The sequence below is a fragment of the Scleropages formosus genome, chromosome 10 (genome assembly GCF_900964775.1).
Source record: "Scleropages formosus chromosome 10, fSclFor1.1, whole genome shotgun sequence".
Classification (NCBI taxonomy): domain Eukaryota; kingdom Metazoa; phylum Chordata; class Actinopteri; order Osteoglossiformes; family Osteoglossidae; genus Scleropages; species Scleropages formosus.
The window spans coordinates 6,072,416-6,092,142 of NC_041815.1; the positions used below are offsets into that span (position 1 = coordinate 6,072,416).

Below are 19,727 nucleotides of genomic sequence, written 5' to 3' on the forward strand. Positions count from 1 at the left end.
TAAGACACATTCTTTTACATCTCAGTTTAAATATGTCTGAGTTTAAGGTAAGAGTTCATGTATTGTATATTGTGTAATATTACCACAATTTTTGTATTCAGAAGTTATTTTAATTTTAAATTGATTTGTTTGCAAATAAATTCATTCAGCTTATTGTGTGCATGTAGTTACTCAAGTAAATAATGATGGTATGTAAAAAATTAAATTTTTAAATACTGGAGAACCTTAACTTGTGAAAAATTCTATCACCATATTATAATTATCAATATTCTTGATATGATGGCATGATGGCACAAAGTTGCACTGGTAACAGCTGCTGGGCTCTGGGTTAAAATATGGCTCGGTGTGTGTGTGTCTGGGGGGGGGCTGCATATTTTCCCTCTTTTTTGTGACTTTCCTCCAGGTGCTCTGGTGTTTCCTACTATCCAAAGACTTCTTTCAATTTACAGTAATTGGTGACTCTAGGTTGCTCTTGTATATACAGTATCTGTGTGTCAGTGTGCAAGACACAGAGATTGTCCTGCTTTGGACAGGAATCCTTTCCAGGGTGAACACTGACTTGTGCCCTGTGCTTCTCAGATAGGCTCCGGACCACCGCAACCCTGACATGGATAAATGGTTTCTTACAACAGATGGCTGGACAGTGTAATATCAAATATAAATGTATGGAATGTGTGTATGTTTGCACTTTGGGTTCATGGTTGACCTTATTATATATTCGGAGGGCTGCCTTCATGACTCTTCCAAAAGGCAGCCTGAGAGAGAACTGTACTGAAATCTCATTAACTTGTGACTGAAATGTGTCATTAATCTGTCGAGGTTTGTGTTCTCATGCAGCTGGCAAAACTTAACGGTTGTCCCAGTTACCTCATTCAGAGGCGAATCAAAGAATTGCACACGCAGGCTGCAGGATGTGTTGGAGGGCACCAAGCGTCACACTGGAAAATGACAGATGTCAGTCAGCTCTGCGACTTTTCCAGTGAGTCTTGACCCCTCTCGCTGCGGATCTCGCTTCTCTCGGCGATCACGTGAACTGACCGAACGACTAGAAACTATTTCCCTCCTAACGCTGTTCAGGCCCTCTTGACGTGACAGTTGTTATTAGCTAATGTTTTCTGCTCATCATTTTTCCGTGTTACGACAGAGGCGGATCCCCGTAGAAAGGGATTTAATCAAAGTTTTCTTGCAGAGCAAGTGGAGTCAACATGGGACTCATTAAAGTGTCTCCATCTTCCAGCTCTCGCTCCACACACCCCCGATCCCCCCATGCCCCCGATAATGGGACTCCGCACACTCGCCTGGGAAATCTTCCTCTCTGCGCTGCGGCACTTGAATGAGTTGGCAATGCTCGTCGACACACGCTCCCTCGCACTCTCATCTCCGCTGATGGCTGATATCGCCTGCGATCGTTACAAAGCATCAAACAGGCGTGTGATCAGCGTGCTCTGACACATTGGGGTCAAGGGAGAAAGCTACACCCATCTCCTCCGATTCTGCCAGGATGCCAAAATGTGCAGCACAATTGGTGTGCATGCTCACGAAAATGACAAAATTTGGTAAAGGAGAATGATTTTAGAAAACTATTACATTCTTAATATCCACTACTATACAGTGCAGTTATTTTTTGCTTTGTCCTGAACTATAAATTTTGTAGCTTTAGGATACTGAATAGATTGTTTTTTTTTTTTTTTTATATATATACTTTAAGCATTTATTCATGTAGCGAACACTTTTTTGCAAAGCCACTTATAATTTTAGGTGTGTGTGCACTCAGCTACTTGCAATTATTTACCATTTATACAGCTGGGTTATTTTTACTGTATTAATTGAGGGAAAGTACTTTGCTCAGCAGTACTCAGGCAGGAGTCAGGGATTTGAACCCTGGTCCTTCAGTTGCAAGCTAAAGACTATAACCATTGCGCTACCTGCTTACCTGACACCAATACTATAGCCAAAGTATACTTCATAAGGTCAGAGTGTGTATTTATGAAAGTGTATATATGGGATTGTTCTAATAATTATGTCATTCCAAACTGGCCTACATTAGTGTGCCTAGATTACAGTGGACTGAACTGGTTTTTCCTGGAGAGGGAAAATTCTGTCCTTGGTAAAAACATGAAGGCATCTCCCACAGGTTTTACGGGGCATGTGTATTAGCCCGTGGGTGGCGCACGGTGGGTTGGACCAGGTCCTGCTCTCTGGTGGGTCTGGGGTTCGAGTCCCACTTGGGGTGCCTTGCGACAGACTGGCGTCCTGTCCTGGGTGTGTCCCTTACGCCCTCAGTTGCCGGGTTAGGCTCCGGTTCCCCGCGACCCCGTATGGGACAAGCGGTTCGGAAAGTGTGTGTGTGTATATTAGCCGCTTCAGTGGCCATGCTGGGTTTTGTTGAACGGCCACCCGAGACACACAAAAGTCAGCTTTTGTTACTGGTTTCTGAAGAAAGGACAGTGGAAGCAAGAAGTATGTGTGTTTCCTGTAAACGAGAAGCAGAAAGCAAAGACAAAAGCTTAATTCAGGGAGACTGTGAACGTCCACGGCCTGGCTTGGACGCAACAAGAGAGTGACAGCAAATCAATAAGCGCATCCGGGGGATAATGCGTCCATTGAGAGCTGGCTACATTTCAGCATTGCGCAGAGCAACAGACCATGTTAAACACGTAACTGTGTAAATGTTCTTCGCTCCCATTTGTTTCAAAAGTGCCGACTGCCTGTACAAAAGGTTGAGTTTCACTTCAGTCTAGACATTTGATATAAGCAGTACAGTGTTGTTAAAGGTAAAATCTTTAAATGTATTAGTCGGCGGTCTTTTACAAGCCTGTGCACCAAAAAAAAAGTCACAGGACATGAAATGCGCAAAATGATCAAAAACAGTGCTGCCTGAAAGTATGTGAACCCCCTTGTATCCCTCCCTTAGTTTGACCACAAAATGGTTATTCAATTAGAGTCTCGTGTGACTTGAAAGGTGTGCAATGAACAATTCCATATGTTGCTTTAGAGGAAGCTGTGTGTGTGGCAGAAAAACTATAATGTAGGTGCAAAAATAAGTCAATTCCAAGTTAAACCAAGTGTGTAAATCATTTAGTCATTTTTATAATTTGTTTTAAGATTTAAGATTATATAAGGTTATTTTAATATTTTATACGCGAATAACCTTCCTTATCGGGTCCACAAACTTTCAAGCAACACTATCTTTAATGTTATGAAGTTCAAAAGAGACTTTAAATATCTTTTCATTCAATTTCTATACCGTCTGTACTCGGCAGGGGCACGAATCATTCCTAACAGGATTGTCGTTTACTTGAATTTGCCAGAGAGCAATAAATATGGTCATAGCTTGACTTTCTCAACCAGTCATGAGTAAAATTCTGAAAGCCGTGGAATTTCTGTCTGGCTTCCAAACATCTCGCTAGAATATACAGAAGATGAGAGATGGGGAGGGGATTGTAACTTATATCACTGGATCAGTCACTATCGTTTGGCATCATTCTTTGTATGAATACATACTGCCGGAGATGAATAGATGGATGAGTACAGTGTACACCACTCGGCATTCATCCACGGGGAAGTAAGTGATCCTTTACGTCGTTCTGAAATTTTTTTTTTCCCGCCAAAACGTTTTCGGAAAAACTGTTACCTAATAAAAGCAGTCATTATATTTATTAATTTTAGCTGATGCTTTTCTCCAAAGGAACGTTAAGCTACTTAGAATTATCTACCCATTCATACAGCAGGGTAATTTTACTGAAGAAATTCACAGTTAAGTACCTTACTCAAGGGTACTACAGCTGTAGGTGGGAATCAAACCTACATCCTTTGGGTCCAAATGTAATAGCTCTAGCCACTACGCTACCAGCTCTCCTCGCCATTAATTTAAATTTTCAAAAAGCTTTAGTTCTTTAATGCATTCATAAATAATGTAACGATGGACTTTGGGTGTTTTTGTGACACAGGCGGCTGGAAGTTGGAAAACTAAGATTCTCATTCTAAGAGTATGATTGTGCCTATCAACTCTTCTTAATATCCCGGTTTGTCTGCGGTGTGTCTGTATGCCTATCACCCGCTCTCCAGCTAACAATCAGGAGCGTCTGGCAGCCGGGGTTAAAACACACTTAGATTTTAATCCCTAAAATAAGGGGTCTCATATCGTACGTCCACATCCCGCTCATATCCACCCACCTGCTTTAGCCAATTAGGAGCAGATTATCCTCATTTTCCTCTCTCGTTTTGTCAATGCATGTCGCAGAGCGGTTGCCATGAACACAGACAGAGATAAGCAACCTGACTGTTGGCTTTTTACAGATAGGAAATGCTTAAACAAATGCAGCTGGTAAAACACATGGAGCCAGCTGTGGGTGGAGAAGGGCTGCAACTATGAAGAATGTACTGGGTACTCTACTGCTACCCACTGGCCAATAACATGTTACAGCAGTTAGGAGACAAACGACAGTATTTCAGTCACATTTTGTTGTCTTTCATTATTTAGTGTAATTAAAGCTGCACCGCTGCCATGTGCATTAGTTTATGACAGCAACAGCTGGAGTTAATTATTACTGATACACACTGGCGTGCGTATTTGCGGTGTACCAAGCAGCAAACTGGACTTTGACTTTCATTGTGACACTGGAGTGTTTTACCGAAGCACAGAGCCCTCGAGAGATTTATTAGAAGTCTAACCCTAACCCTACCCCTTACACGGCTGAAAATCATGGGAGTATTTTCAAAACATACCTTGCTTTTTTCTTCATGGACATTTGATTAATACTCCTACTCATGAAAAATGTTTGATCTGTGGATGACTATATTTTTGGTTCACGCAAATGCCAAATGGTCATAAGAATGCTTTCACTTGATCACAGTATAAGTTGCCATGACTGTTTACACAGAGTCATTAGAGGTTCCAACGTCCTCAGTATGGATCCTCACGTTGGAGTAAAACATTGAACAAAAAAGAAAGTTCAGGATGAGCATCTAACATTTCCTTTTTAAATTCTCCTGACATCACCTGTCAACAGCTCTCCAGTGCTTGTTATATTACCATATAGTCCAAGCCTAAATACTGTGTGTATTACAATAAGCCCTTCTTCATCCTCATCGACTACTTTGAACTCACCATTAATGCATTTAAGATAAGATAGAACTTTATTCACCCCAAAGGAAATTCTTGTGCCAGAGATTGCTCAAACAGATCAACCACAACAATTAAACACAAAAGTAAAAAAGAAAAAGTACACAAAAAAGTAAGAAAGCAAAGTGGAAGGTAGAAAGTGATGCAGCACGTGATATTACACCTTATATTACATTATTATATTAAAATTTAAAACAATTGCACATGATATTGGATGGTTATATTGCTAGTAATGTTGAAAGAAGTAATGATATTGCACATAATAGTTATACAATTATACTTGATGTCTTGATGTTACCACTTTACCCCCTACAAAGGGGGAAGAGTTATACAAATTGATGGCCACTGGTATAAAAGACCTCCTGCGGCATTCTGTGGTACACCTCGGTGGTCTTAATCTACGGCTGAAGCTGCTCCGCTGTTCTTCCAACGTGGCATGCAGGGGATGAGAGGCATTATCCATAATACTGAGTAGTTTCCTCAGCATCCTCCTCTCTAACACCTCCACCAAAGACTCCAATTCCACCCCCAAGACAGAGCCAGCTTTCCTGATGAGCTTATTGAGTCTATTGGCATCGGCTGCCTTCATCCTGCTGCCCCAGCCCACTACAGCTTAGAAGATAACACTGGCCACCACTGTGTCATAGAACATCTGCAGCATGGTTCTGCAGACGTTGAAAGATCGAAGTCTCCTGAGAAGGTACAAGTGGCTTAGACCTCTCTTGTACAAAACCTCAGTGTTTTTAGGCCAGTCCACCTTATTATCTATGTGGACACCCAGATACCTGTAATCCTCAACAATGTCCACCTCTGTTCCCCGGATGCTAATGGGATTCGGACAGGTCTTTTGCTTCCTAAAATCTACCACCAACTCCTTGGTCTTTGTTATGTTGAGTTGCAGGTGATTTAGTTCGCACCACACTCCTATACTCAGCCTCCTGTCCCCTACTAATAAAACCAACAATGGCAGTCGTCAGAAAGCTTCTGCAGATGGCAGGACTGTGAGTAGCATCTAAAATCTGATCATGTATAGAGTGCTGCTGGTCTTTATTGCTCCGTGGCTTGTCAAGTGTCTTCCCTCTCTGTGCTTCTATAACTTTCAAGACACAGAGATAAGAGTTTTCAGTGATGTGCCATTTCCTCATCTACTTGTCCACTCCTTACATATACCGTACCCAGGGACACAGAGAGCAGGTCGTGGCTAATATGAAAAATTATGTGTTTCTCCCAGTCATTTCAAAACCAGCTATTTCTAAAGAGTGGTTGTGTTTTTTTTCTGTCCTGCTTATTGATCTTGCACCACTTGTCTGCACCTGAGATCCACATGGGATTTGTGATATCTCCTGTCATATCTTTTCCTTCTCATTCCAAAGGACCCACCCTTATCATCCTTCATTATCTGCTCCTCAAAAATTCACAATAGCTGATTTTTGAAAAAAAAAAAAAAAAAAAAAACAAGGATAATAACTAACTTTTTAGTTCACTTGGCTGAAATATAATTTTGCATCTTTGAGGCATTTTTTAACTTATTATGGAGTGCCTTTTCTCATTTTCACAATCGAAGGATGCTGAAGTATTTGCAATAGACTTTTGTATTCAGCTTCTTTATTTAGTTTTTTTTATTATACCGGTTTACAGCTTGCAATTTGAAAATCTGAAATTAAGAAAAAAACGTCTGATATTCTTGACATTCATAATAAATATCATCAGGCCAAATACCTTTTAACTTCATATATGTCCAAAACTTTGACACCCGCAATAAGCAGGAGAGGGGTCAAATTTTTAACCTAATTAGAAGTGTAAACTAACTATTGATTTTATCTATTAGCTGATTGGCTGGCTAACCCACCAATCAGGGAGCACCGCAGTCAAGCGCGACACGAGCCCCGATTCTACGCCGCCTTTTTTAAAATACGTAATTTATTTTTTTAAATTAACGAAATTCAAAGGTACAAAAGATGGCAACAAAGGGAACAGTATCATGAAGACTACATATAAAAAAAGAGAAGAACATCAGATTCAGGGAAATACCAAACACATGATGATTACAGTTTAGATGAAAATGTTGAACAATTTGAGTATATAATTATTTTAATAGCGTTTTATTAGTTGAGTCTTGCACAGTAGATATGTACTGTTTGCTTTCATTCGAGAGCGTTGTAAAGTTGCCTTTCTTAAATTTCTTATTAGAGAATTTGCATTTACGGCTATGAAATTTGGTAAATTATGAAATTAGATTAAATTGTTTTTCACGTTCCTTGAAGCAATCAAAGAAACCAAACAGCACAAGTTCCCACAATACTGGTTCGCGATGATGTCTATTTTGCATGACATTTTGCACCTTTTGTCAAAGTTTATAAAAACTGCCACGTGCCGAACAGATCCTGATAGCCCTTCACAGCACAGTTTGTGTCGATGTCTTTTTTAAGTTTCTGAGGTTAATGACTTGCTGGGTAAATTATGTCCATCAGTTTTAAACGATACCTCTTTAAATTTATTCACGAGCAGGTAATTCCGCGGTAACAGCCAGATTCCAGAAGTTGTCCTCGCGCTTTTCCGTCTATTCGGAATCACCGTTTACAAACCAACCAGGTGAAGCCTCCAGCACTACGTCACGAAGGAGGAGGAGGAGCCAAATACGAGTTCCTTCTACTTTTTCTTCGTCACGTCGTCACTGGCCAACCAGTCAAGGAGCCGAGCGTTATTGCGTCATCATAAAGGCGGAGGCGAATACGTTAGCTGACCAATCCGCGGACCGCCAGCACCAACGTCACAAAGAAGGCGGAGACAAGCTGGAGTTCCACGCGTGCCTGCGCTTTTGTGTGTCCCTACGTCCACTGCCTGCTTGTTCGTTCTGGAAGCGTGTTCCGTGGGCGACGTCAGTGTTACACCTTTATACGAGTGTTGTGCCTTTGTGCTGTGGCCCTTTACGCCACAGTGAAAAAGAGAGTGTTGCTGTGTGTGTGGCGGGCGAGGAGAGACACACAGTGACTGTGTTGGGAATGTGATTGTGAGGAGCGCAGCCATGATGGATGGGTACAGAGTGGTGAGGGTGATCGGGGAGGGCTCCTTCGGCCGGGCCCTTCTGGTCCGCCCTGCCAACAGTCAAGAACAGTTCGTGTTGAAGGAGATCCGTGTGACAAAGGTGAACCCCAATGGCTCTTATACATGCAGAGCCTGTGTGTGTGTGTGTGTGTGTGTGTGTGTGTGTGAGAGAGAGAGCCACTAACTGTCACTATGCACACTGGGATTGTTACATTCTGTGTGTCCATCACATTTACTATGTTATTCATTTTGACCACTGTGTTCAGTGTGATCACTCTGTCCAGTGTGTTTAGTCTGATCGCTGTGTGTTCAGAATGGTCAGTGTCCGCTGTGTTTAGTATCTTTACTGTGTCTGGTGTGTCTGGCGTGTTTATTGCACGCGGACCGTTTCAGAGCCGCCGTGGAGCGGATTCCTCCCACAGAGAAGCTGCGCTCCTGTCCACCATGAACCACCCCAACATCGTGGCCTTCAGGGACTCCTTTGAAGGTTGGATTTCAATGTCTGACAGATGCCATGATGCCTTTGAGAAGAAGGGCGTAACACACCGCTGACTGACATGTGTTTTTCCCCGCCAGCTGATGAGCATCTGTACATTGTCATGGAGTACTGCGCTGGTGGGGATATTCTGCAGAGGATCAAGGGACAGAGAAATGCCCTGTTCACACAGGATGTGGTGAGATTATTTATTTCCATAATTTAGGCATGATTTTTCTCTGTTTTGTCACCATATGTATGCTCGTGTCTGTACGTATATACACATCGCATTAATATTTTCTGTTGTATGTTGCTGCAGCTGAATGGAATTTCCCTCTGGGATTAATAACGTTTCCTTCATTCATCCAATAGTGCAACTTCCTTGCAGTGTCTGATGATTGAATTTCGAGAGATCAACACGTACGCACAACAGGGTGATCTTACTGTGTTGTGTACTGATCAAGGGTGTTGAAGCAGCAATGGGGATTTGAACCCGGAACCCTCAGAGTACAAATTTACAGGCGTAAACTATGCTACTGCTGCCCCGATTTGAGATCGAGAACAAATAAATGGCAGCACGTGCAGAGTAGCTGTCCATAAATTGCTTTCTATACCACTGGATTCACTTTGTATAGTGGAGTGGCTGTTTCACATCCATTGTTCACTGGTGCAACAGCAGAAACACATTTGTCCCCGGGTACGAGTATCGTGATGGGCCAGAATATGTTCCAGAGTTATGGAATTGTCATGATGGGCTAGAAGATATTCCAGAGTAGGAGTGTCTCATCCTAGTCACTTGTCTTGTTCTTTGTGGTCCTGTCTTTTTTTTCCAGATCCTGAACTGGTTTGGCCAGATGTGTTTAGGGACAAAGTACATCCATGACCAGCGGGTTCTCCACAGGGACCTGAAGTCCAAGGTGAGTGCAGGTGGCGGAGGAGGCGGGCTTGATGCCAGGAATCCATAGGTTCAAGATCCAGAAAAGCCTCGCTGTCACTTTGTTCTGCTCCCACTGTCCAGGATCTATTTCTAGTTGTACTTCTGCAGAATAACTTACTGCTGCATGAAATGTGTTTATTCAGAAATCAAATGTACTGTCTAACATGATAAGCCGGTGCCCTTGTCTGAATTTCATGTCTGGCCTTTTGGACTTAGATAAACTTGATTGTTTTTCCTCCCACTGTCTGCTTAGAACATATTCCTTGCCAGTAATGGAGCGGTTAAGCTGGGGGACTTTGGGTCTGCTTGTGTTCTTAAAAGGTATGGAGGATCCTGGGAGTTGTTCCGTATTTAGAGGACCAAGCTGTTGAAAAGTTTTAGATTTAACGCTCTTGTCACCTTGCATCTGTTTTTTAGTTCGGAGGCCTATGCTTACACGTATGTGGGAACACCTTACTATGTGTCACCAGAGATCTGGGACAGTAAACCTTATAATAATAAGAGGTAAGCAGTTGATTTACTGATGTATAGATATCTGATTAGCTGACTGCTTATTAACTGCAGTGCACTGCTTAGTTAAATTAAAATATATTGGTCTTTGATCCTCCCAGGCATTTTGTAAGTAAGCAAAGTAAAATATTGTGAAACTGCTCTCAATTCAGACTAAGGTACTATGTCTGTAGAAACCCAAAAAAAGCTATTATGGTGGCATTATGGCACGGTTCGAATTATGTTATGATGCATTGATGATGAGATGTTGTCCGTGTTCCAGGTGACTGACCCCTGTGTGTCTTACAGTGATGTGTGGTCCCTGGGCTGTGTCCTTTACGAGCTCTGCACCCTTCGTCACCCGGTAACTCTCCCTCCATTGCCTTGGCTTTACAAATTTTGTTGTTTGTGGCTAGAAAGCCACCTGCGTTTCCACATGCAGCCTTTAGGTGGCGGTAAAACGCATCCAAACAGGACAGCGGGGCCACCGTGATTTAACTGGCCTCTACGCTGTTTACAGCTCTGGTGTTCACAAGTGATGGGGTGAATTGCTCAGCCATCGGAATTAAATGGGGACCTACAGATTTTTTTCAGTTATTTTAAATGAGTTTTAATGATGTTTTAACTTAATAAAAGCGTTATGCTGCTAGTGACTGGCATCAGGTCCAGGGTGTATTCTGCCTCACATCCTATGTTTTCTGGGGTAGCCTCTGGACCTCTGCAAACCTGAACTGGACAAGCAGCTATTGATATTGTACAGATGGACTGATGTCTTAAAATATTTTTTTAATTATATATTTATTCGAGAATTTTACGGGTTCACAGAACCTCACCTGTGCATGGATGAACACATTTAATGTGTAGTTTTTTTTGGCTGTGACTTTAATTCAATTAATTTGTCACTCCAGACAGACTTCTGGTATCAATTGCCTTCCCAAGTTGTGGAACTTTTGTCAATGGGTAAACTGTGCTCGAATAAGTATTGTATTGTAATCATGTATGAGTTTTTCGGAGTGATCCTCCTCTTCCTCCCAGTTCCAGGCAGCGAGCTGGAAGAGCCTGATTCTCAAGGTGTGCCGCGGGGCCTACCCTCCATTGCCTAGTCACCTGCCCTACGAGCTGCACCATCTCATCAAGCACATGTTCAAGACAAACCCGCGTGACCGGCCATCTCTCAACACCATCCTCACCTCGCACCGTATTTCACGGCTCCTGCGGAAACACTTGCCCCCACAGGTGAGGCTTCGGGACCCCCCCCCCCCCCATTTGTTGTTCTTAGTGTCTTTCCAACGTCCCCAGTGTCCCAGGCAAACACAAAAGTGTTTGAAACACCTGGTTCTCACAGTGTTTCCCTTTTTTTATAAATGTGGTAGTAGTTGTGAAGGGGGACTTTGCTGTCGTGTCCAAATGGGAGATCTGCTCTGCTGTAAGCCCTAGTAAGAGACATTTATTTAGTAACGTTTTGAGACATTGATTCATTTAGCGGATGCTCTTTATCAAAGTGACATAGTGTTAAGCTACTGCCAATGATTTACCAATTTTTACAGCTGGGTACTTTTTACAGAAGCAATTTTAGGATAGGTACCTAGGATTTAAACCTGCAACCTTTGGTTCAAAGACAACAGCTTTATCCAGTATGGCACCAGCTGCCCCCAGCTTTTGGTAGCCCCACAGACTCAAACCCTGTGATGATCTCTAAAGGGCCGCTTGGCTGTGGACCCCCAGGTGCTGGAGGGAGGGCAGGCTGGCAAGTGGAAGAAAAAGGAAGGGGTGAAAGTGGCAACTTACCTGGGTCAGAAGAGCCTGCTGGAAAGCTCACGTTCACTGGCAGGTGAGGTTTGTCCTCATCTCTCATCACCCACACTTGTTAGATTCATCTGCTTTTGGATGAGGCCTCAGGGAGTCATTTTCACTTTTTTTTTTTTTTTTTTTATTGATTGGCTCAAAAAGTCACGTATTTTGAAACCGTACTTGACCATTATTTTATGGAGGTTTGCATTATGAATTTTTTGATGACAGACAAATTTACATTTATTTATTTATACATTTATTTTAAATATCTGTAAAATTTCTGCTTCTAGTGGATTGAATGCTACCTGTTTTTCCATGCTCAGCCCATAGGTGTCAGTAAAGGCCTCCCAAACAATAAGTAGGGTAGAGCCACTGTGTCTACAGCTCATGTCTGGTGTTCCTCACCGTTGATGATCAGTAACAAGGTGATGAATGTTGCTCTTGTCTATGGGAAGAATCAGCCAACAGTCAGGACTGAACTAAAGTTTGCGGAGACAACGTATTTTTCTTTTAAGCCATGTTAAATTAGTTTTGATTTCATTATAGCTTGAAATTAATAAGAAATTTAAATTGAAAGGTCTTGCAAAGTTTATTTCAGTGGAGATACGTTGGAAGTGCAAAGAAAATGAGTTACAAATAGACCGGTTGCATTTTTAAGCTCACGTGCCTGTCTACCATTTTATCAATGTGTTTGTTGATTTTAAGACTGGAAGCGATGAGACTTTTGCTGGTTAAATGCTCAGAATTCATGATTTTGCTGTCTGTGTTCAGTGCTTTAAGATACTCACTTTTGTGGTGGTACAACTTCTCATAAGAATAATGAGTAAGAAGGTTCTGTGTGGTATTTATACCACTGGGGGGTGTCATGCATGTCAATGAATGGCCACATGGAGCCCTTACAGGTGCTTCCCGATTTACAATGGTTCGACTTGCGATTTTTTTTTTTTTTTTTTTTTTTTTTTTTTTTTAACTTTAGAATGGTGAGCTGGCGAAAGACATTCAGTAGAAACCATACTTTGAGTTTAGATGTTTTTTTTTGCCTGGGCAAGCGATATGCAGAGCAATACTCTCTAGTGATGCTGGGCAGCGGCAGTGATCTGCATCTCCCAGTCTGTTACGCAGAGGTGTGTATTAGGTGCATTAAATGCATTTTCTACGTCCAATATTTTTGACTTATGATGGGTTTTGGGGAACGTAACCCCGTCGTTACAGGGGACCACCTGTATATGTAGATTTTTGTCTATTTTAGGAAGCTGTGCTGAACCGATGGACAAGGAGGAGAGGAAATGTCCTCGGAGAAAGTGGGTTGAAAGGCCGTCTGAGTCTGTGTTGGAGATACTGAGGAACGCTGACCTCACGAGTTCCACGTTCGGTTCCTCCGTGGTCAGCCAGGAGCGCAGCTCAAGTATGGATCGAACCACTCTGTCCACGTGTGTTTCTGCATAGTGCCAAAGGGAACGATGTAACACGATCGTATCTCTCCAGCGCAGTCGACCCCTGAGGACCCTGGGACCACGGGTCCCCGGCGCCAATGGGACAAGAGGCCCCCAGAGAGACTCCTGAGCCTGCTGGAGAAGGCCCCGGTCAGTCTGGCCTTTGAGACCTACACTGTCCACAGGGAAGGTGAGTCACAGGTGTGTGTGTGTGTGTGTGTGTGTGTGTGTGTGTGTGTGTGTGTGTGTGTGTGTGTGTGTGTGTAAGTGACCAGGTGCAGCTGAAGTCCTCATTCATATTAGTCCATGTTCTTAACCACTTTCTTACCTGCTGGTGCCATGTGGCTTCCTTGTGGCAGAAATGATACATAAGTTAATTTTACTGTGGTATCCTGTGTTTTCAAAATGTGAACTAAATACGACTTCAAACCGCTGCGCCCTCAGCTGGTGGAAATCCCTTGGTGGGCCCACTGTCCCAAGCCGGGTGGGATGACACAGATGGGCTTGCTGAGGACCTCTTGGACAGCCAGCGGCTGGAGCCGCGATCTGACGATGAGGACACGTATGTGCACCTTTCTCCCACACACACCCTCCATGTCAGTTTCTTGGTTAACAGCCTGAAATAGTCCTATTTTAACATATTTTACCTTACAAAACGTGTGTTTGGTACTGTTTGGCAGTGTGAGTATTTCTTGCGTACTAAAAGTTTGGCAGTATTTTGACACGCTGTCTTTCTGCAGGGATTTTGAAGAGGATTCTCCCTGTGACCTGATAGGCGAATTGGAAAAAATTACTCTCTCGCTCTAGTGACCAGTAACGGCACTTCCTCAAACATTTATTTATGACTTTGCGTTGTCTGATGGCTAAACTAAGGAGTAGGAAGTGTGGGAGACCCATAAGGGTTCCACTCCTGGGGGCTCCTATGTATGTCGATTTAAACACACTACCTTTGGGTTATGCTGTAGCTACGGCTGTACACTTTAACGTGCTCTTTTTAACCGTTTCGACCTCATTCAAGAGTGTTTCCACACTTTTTTTTCCATTCCTCTTAGCTCCATTGTGAGAGCGCTAGAGTTGCTTTTACCGTGAAGAATAATGTGGTGAAAACAGTGTAACGAGCAGCGCCGCCCATGTGCAGAAACTTTTAAAAACTGAGATAAATCATGCACACCATCTGTGTCCTTTCAAACTTCCACACTGTTAACTTATGTTTTTATGTCTGATTTTCTAAAAAATTATTTTGGAATATTTTTCATATTGCAGGTTTGCATACCTCAGAAACTTTGTGTGTATCATTGATATGAACTTGCACGTTTGGATTGAACACTAAAGTATGGATATAACACTTTTTTTTTTTTTTTTTTTTCCCCCCCCATATCTGTGTGAAACACGTTTTAAAAAATTTTAGCCCTTTTGTGCCTTAAGGGACAGCAGGTGGCGCAGTGGTTAGAGCTTCCATCTTGCAATGAAAGGGTGAAGGCTTCAAGGTGGATTTCTACCTCCTGCTGCAGTACCTCTGGGAACGGTACCCAACTGCTCCAGTACTCCAGCTGTATAAATTAGTAAAAAACTGTGCGTTGCTTGTTGTGGAAAAACAAAAATTGGGGGGGGGGGGGACAAACAGGTGGTGCTGTTTTGGAAACCTTTTAGTGAAACCGCACACAGTGAAACTAAACATGTTTCCAGTTTTTAGGGTCTTAGTTAATGTGTTAAATAATATTACTAACTAATAAACAAATGGCTAATATTATTTGTTAATATGTTTAAAAAAATGGGCTGTTTATTGGAAGAAGTGGATGTTTTTGTTTTTCTCTCCCTCAGGTCAATATAAAATTCTAACCAAATATTTTGTTTGTGAAATGAGTTTCTTTTGTTTTTGGCGTTTGGAGTTGTTCAGTACAGTTGGGGGAAAAAAACACATTTTTTTTAGGCCAACAATAAAGCTGAACAATTTTTTGAAAAAAAAAATGGTGTGAAGGTGATTCTTCAAGTGAGTTAATCTGTTTTTATAAGGAAATTGATATATGTGTATTTTAGATACATTTTAAAAATGCATATTGTGCAGATTACTGAATTTGCTGAGTAAATGTTAAAAGGAGCCGGGCATTATTATGGCATTCGTATATTAAATTTGTAACGGTATCTCGTTCTGCTTGGCTCTCCTGATGTTCTAACCTAAAGTGCTCTTTGAAAGTATGTGAACCCTATAGGGATGGCCATTATTCTTGCATAAAATATTGATAAACTTACAGAATGAATAAATGATTATGATTTACACACCTGATTGTACCTACTTGCTTTCTTCACTTATTTTTGCACCTGCCCTGCTACAGTTTCTCTATGACATGCATGATTTCTTCTCAATGTATGAAATTGTTCATTACACACCTATTATATCAGATGACAAAAACTGCTGATAAATTCAATAACCATTCTGTGGTGGAACTAAGGGACAGAAGAGGTTAATAAACTTTGAAGCAGCATTGTACGTCTGAAAGGGGAGGGGGGTGTGGTGGCACGGTGGTACAGCAGGTTTGACTGGGTCCTGCTCTCCAGTGGGTCTGGGGTTCGAGTTCCTCTTGGGGTGCCTTGCGACAGGCTGGCATCCTGTCCTGGGTGTGTCCCCTCCCCCTTCAGCCTTATGCCCTGTGTTGCTGGGTTAGGCTTCAGCTCCCCCGACCCCACATGGGACAAGCTGTTTCAGACAGGGTGTGTGTGTGTATGAAGTAGCCTCTTTTTCATTTCTTTAAGTACATGTAGTACATTTTTGAACAAGGTAACAGAGGAGTGGCAGCAGGTGGCACAGTGCATGGTGTTCCTGACTTGGAAGCAGGTGGTCCTCCCACCTTAAGCAAGGTATTTATCTTGAACTGACACGGGAAGAAGACCTCACTCCGGTGGAGGTTAATACCGTGCTTCTTTTCTTGCCCTTGGAGTTTAGTGAACACTTACCACTAGAGGGTACAAAAAGCATATTTTATTTTTATTCATCGGCTCTCCTAACAGCACTGCGGACACACCTAGAGCGAGAGCTTTACAAATAAATCACTGCAGAGGATTTCTCCATGTTTTCTTAAATGGCACGTTGACCTGTTCAAATACCACATTACAAGAAACTCAATTCAATGTGATGAATCAAATGATTCTTCTATATTGGTGCTCAAGAAACAGGGGGCACCTGATCTGAAGGTCGCCGGTTCGAATCCCACCTCTGGCTGTAGTACCCTTGAGCAAGGTACTTACCCTAAAATAGCTCCAGTAAAAATTACCCAGCTGTATAAATGGGAAAACGGTTGAGTAGTTTCGGAGAAAAGCGTCCCTTAAATGTAGGCGCACTAAAACGAGCGGCGCCATTCCTATTGCTGTAATGTTTCTCACAAGAAAGGAAGCCGCTTCAATTTATGTTTCCTGACTGACAGGGAATCGCACAGTCTCTGCTGGAGCAGTGCAACCAGTTCTCTTTTCATCTCATCGTTTCTGGAGGCCTGTTACACACAGGGTGTGGTCACTCCGAAGGGTGAAATCCACTCAGCCTCATGAATGGTGATGAACGCCGTCTCATTGTAACCTGTGCCGCGGTGAATTTTAAGACGTGCCCGTTTTGGCATTGACTCCATCTCAGGCTGGGGCGGGAAGAGCATGTTGACGCCACTGTCTCCCAGCAAGGTTAGAGGCAAGGGCAAGGGCAGGACCCCCCCCCCCCCACCACCCGTCCGCAGAGACAATAAGTGGAGTCACACCAGGATGCGGGTGCTGCGAAGAGTTGTGAGCATAACACCACTGAGTGTGCAGATACCGGCTCGGCGTGAGGGTGGGCGGTGGGTGCAGGGAGCGAGAGGCCCTGAGATGCTCCTTATTGTTTGTGCACAGTGTGGAGCTGGTCGGGGGGGGATTCCAGATAACAGCCCCCGGCAGAGATGAGGGGGGAAGTGTGAGCATGTGGTTGGGACCTTATCTTGAAGGACCACTGAAACCGCCCCCCGCCGACTCTGAGGGTCCTGCCTCCTCGTGTTTCCTGTCACACCTCGGCACAAGGCCATCGTCTTGTGAGAACCGGAGACAATGACGGTTATAACAAACAGCAATGGCAGAGCTGTCTGGTGATAGCGCTCCGAAAAAAAACAAGCAGGTTCCTGAAAGGTCAACCCAGCTGTGTGCGATACGGCTCGACCCTGGGGCTGGGAGGGGGACAAGCGAACTGGGGAGTTTGTAGGGCTGTTGCTGTGCCATACAAAGAAGTCCATTTTTAAGTTCAGCTGATGTTTTTTTAAAACAAACACATGATGGAACGGCTGGTACCCTAGTAGTTACAGTTGCTGCCTTTGGACCTGAAGGTTGCAGGTTTGGATCCCACCTCTGGCTGCAGTACCCTCAAGCAAGGTGCTTACCCTCAATTGCTCAAGTAAAATTCCCCAGCTGTATAAATGGGTAAATAATTGTAAGTTGGTTTGGAGAAAAGTGTCAGATAAAAGTAGTGTAGTTATTAACCTGAGTTAATATTTATACAGTGGTTGCAGTGTTGGATACACTCCATACAGTCATTCACCTGTCTATACACACTACGGGCAATTTAGATGCCCCAGTAGGCCTGTAACGCATTTTTACATGACTCCTCATTTGCACAATCAGACACGATCAATGTTGATGTCAGCATGCAGTTAAATGGTGGATGAGTTCAACAGCTGACGTGCCTGAGCGGTTCAATATTTTAAACGCAATTTTTCCTTTTATAACTAGCGGTGCTGTAAATCTGCAGAAACTCACCATAAAAAGAAAAAGAGGGAACCAACTAATTATAAGATGAGGCAAAAGCAGAGTAAAAGGACTCCAGTGCAAACCAGTCTTGCACAACATTGACTAACGCAAATGATGGAGTAAGAGATTGAGGATCAGGAACACATTGTACCGTTTACCAACCCTGGGTTCACACTGCTTTGACTGGGGGTGACAGTGACATGTCATGGGGGAGTGTACCTGTAGGTAATCAGATTATGAAATACTGCACTTGGAGGAAAAGCACGAATCTAGGGGGGCAAGACACACCCCAGGTGCCCTCCAGCACGGGCCCAGCCGGGTACTGTGTTTGGTAGGACTGCATAACAAGGTTTTCACACAGTCCGTAGTTTGCTGTGGTCAGCAGTCCTTAATGTATCTTTTCGTTCGTTTGTTTTCGATTCACCGTCGCCCCACCACTGCACCATTGGCCTGAGATAGGAAGTGGTGAACTCGGTCGGCAAGGATTGTGCCTTGCGTGACTGTGCCGAACTGTGCAAGTCACTTGCAGTTGGACTGAAGTGTCAATATGATTTCTGCGCATACATCACCATGCGACGGTAACTGCGGCCGCTGGTGCTGCGGTAGAGGTCAATCACACCCTGAAGCAGAGAGGTGAGGAGGTGGGGGAAAGAACATACAGAGGTTTATAGTCATCGGGGTACAGATCGTTCCTACTCCTTGTCTTCCCTCTGTGTGTGTGTGTGTGTGTGTGTGTGTGTGTGGTTCTTTTTTGGTCCCCAGTGGTGTTTTTCAGGGCTGCAATCTTGCTTCTTTTGCTCCCCCCACCCCCGCCGTGTCACATTAACTGTCTGGGTGTTTCTTTGTCTATAACCCCAGATGCCATTTCCTAGCCTCACTGTCTCTTCCTACATATCTTCACCGTCTGCCCCCAGCTGTCTCTCTCAGGCCCGGGTGCCGTCAGGAAGTCGCCCGCTGACGGCGCCCACCTGACGACCTTCTGGCTTACAAGCCTGCTAATGCAGTTTACCAAACCACACATGTGTGAGCCTCATAAAACATGCAGAAATGATGTCTAGGGGTTGTGGTGGTGCAGCGGGTTTGGCTGCATCCTGCTCTCCGGTAGGTTCGAGTCCTGCTTGGAGTGCCTTGTGATGGACTGGTGTCCTGTCCTGGGTGTGTCCCCTCCCCCCCTCCAGCCTTTGCTTCCTGTGTTTCCAGGTTACGCTCCAGTTCACCGCGACCCCACTCGGGGCAAGAAGCTTTGGACAGTGTGTGTAAATGATATCTGTGCTAATTTGTTTCTTAACCTGAAACAAGCTACAGACATTGTTTTGAAAAGCAGAGCATTTATGTTATAAAACTTTGTTTTTGAGATAAAAATTAATTTGAAAATACATATCATTGAATTTTTCTCTAAAAACACTCTTGTTGCATTTATATTTAACACTTTTTCTCCCCCCCCCTCCCAAAGCTACTTGTAACATTAAGCTTCTTTAACCCTTTATGGAGTCATACAGCAAGGTAGTTTTACGGAAAGTATCTACATGTACTATAGCTGAAGGAGGGAATTAAACCACTGACCTGTGGGACCAAAGGCAGCAGCTCTAACCACTACACAATCAGCTTAGTTACTGAAATTCACCAAAATGTGATATAATGCACAGATATTGGTGTCTGAATGCATATTTCTCATTT

General features: G+C 43.4%; 1 protein-coding gene across 6 annotated transcripts; it reads left to right on the top strand.

Annotated features, from left to right (window-relative positions):
• Nucleotides 1–7,913: 7,913 nt before the first annotated feature.
• On the top strand, nucleotides 7,914–14,654 carry nek3 (NIMA related kinase 3). 6 transcript variants are annotated; one of them, XM_018763885.2, is made up of 13 exons: nucleotides 7,914–8,270; nucleotides 8,564–8,657; nucleotides 8,747–8,844; nucleotides 9,479–9,562; nucleotides 9,836–9,903; nucleotides 10,000–10,086; nucleotides 10,381–10,435; nucleotides 11,107–11,307; nucleotides 11,773–11,902; nucleotides 13,112–13,267; nucleotides 13,348–13,485; nucleotides 13,740–13,857; nucleotides 14,036–14,654. In XM_018763885.2, exons 1-13 carry the CDS (start codon nucleotides 8,151–8,153, stop codon nucleotides 14,100–14,102), a joined length of 1,416 nt encoding a protein of 471 aa, XP_018619401.2. In that variant the 5' UTR covers nucleotides 7,914–8,150; the 3' UTR covers nucleotides 14,103–14,654. The 6 variants fall into 6 exon arrangements, with proteins under 6 accessions (XP_018619401.2, XP_029111512.1, XP_029111510.1 ...); XM_029255679.1 differs by having other exon boundaries at nucleotides 11,797–11,902; XM_029255677.1 differs by lacking the exon at nucleotides 7,914–8,270 and having other exon boundaries at nucleotides 8,350–8,657.
• The last annotated feature ends 5,073 nt before the right edge of the window (nucleotides 14,655–19,727 follow it).

Coding starts and splice junctions, on each gene's coding strand:
- nek3 (XM_029255677.1), top strand. CDS start 8,363: ATGCACACTGGGATTGTTACATTCTGTGTGTCCATCACATTTACTATG. Junction 8,658..8,746: donor CTTCAGGGACTCCTTTGAAG/GTTGGATTTCAA, acceptor TTTCCCCGCCAG/CTGATGAGCATCTGTACATT. Junction 10,087..10,380: donor AAACCTTATAATAATAAGAG/GTAAGCAGTTGA, acceptor TGTGTCTTACAG/TGATGTGTGGTCCCTGGGCT.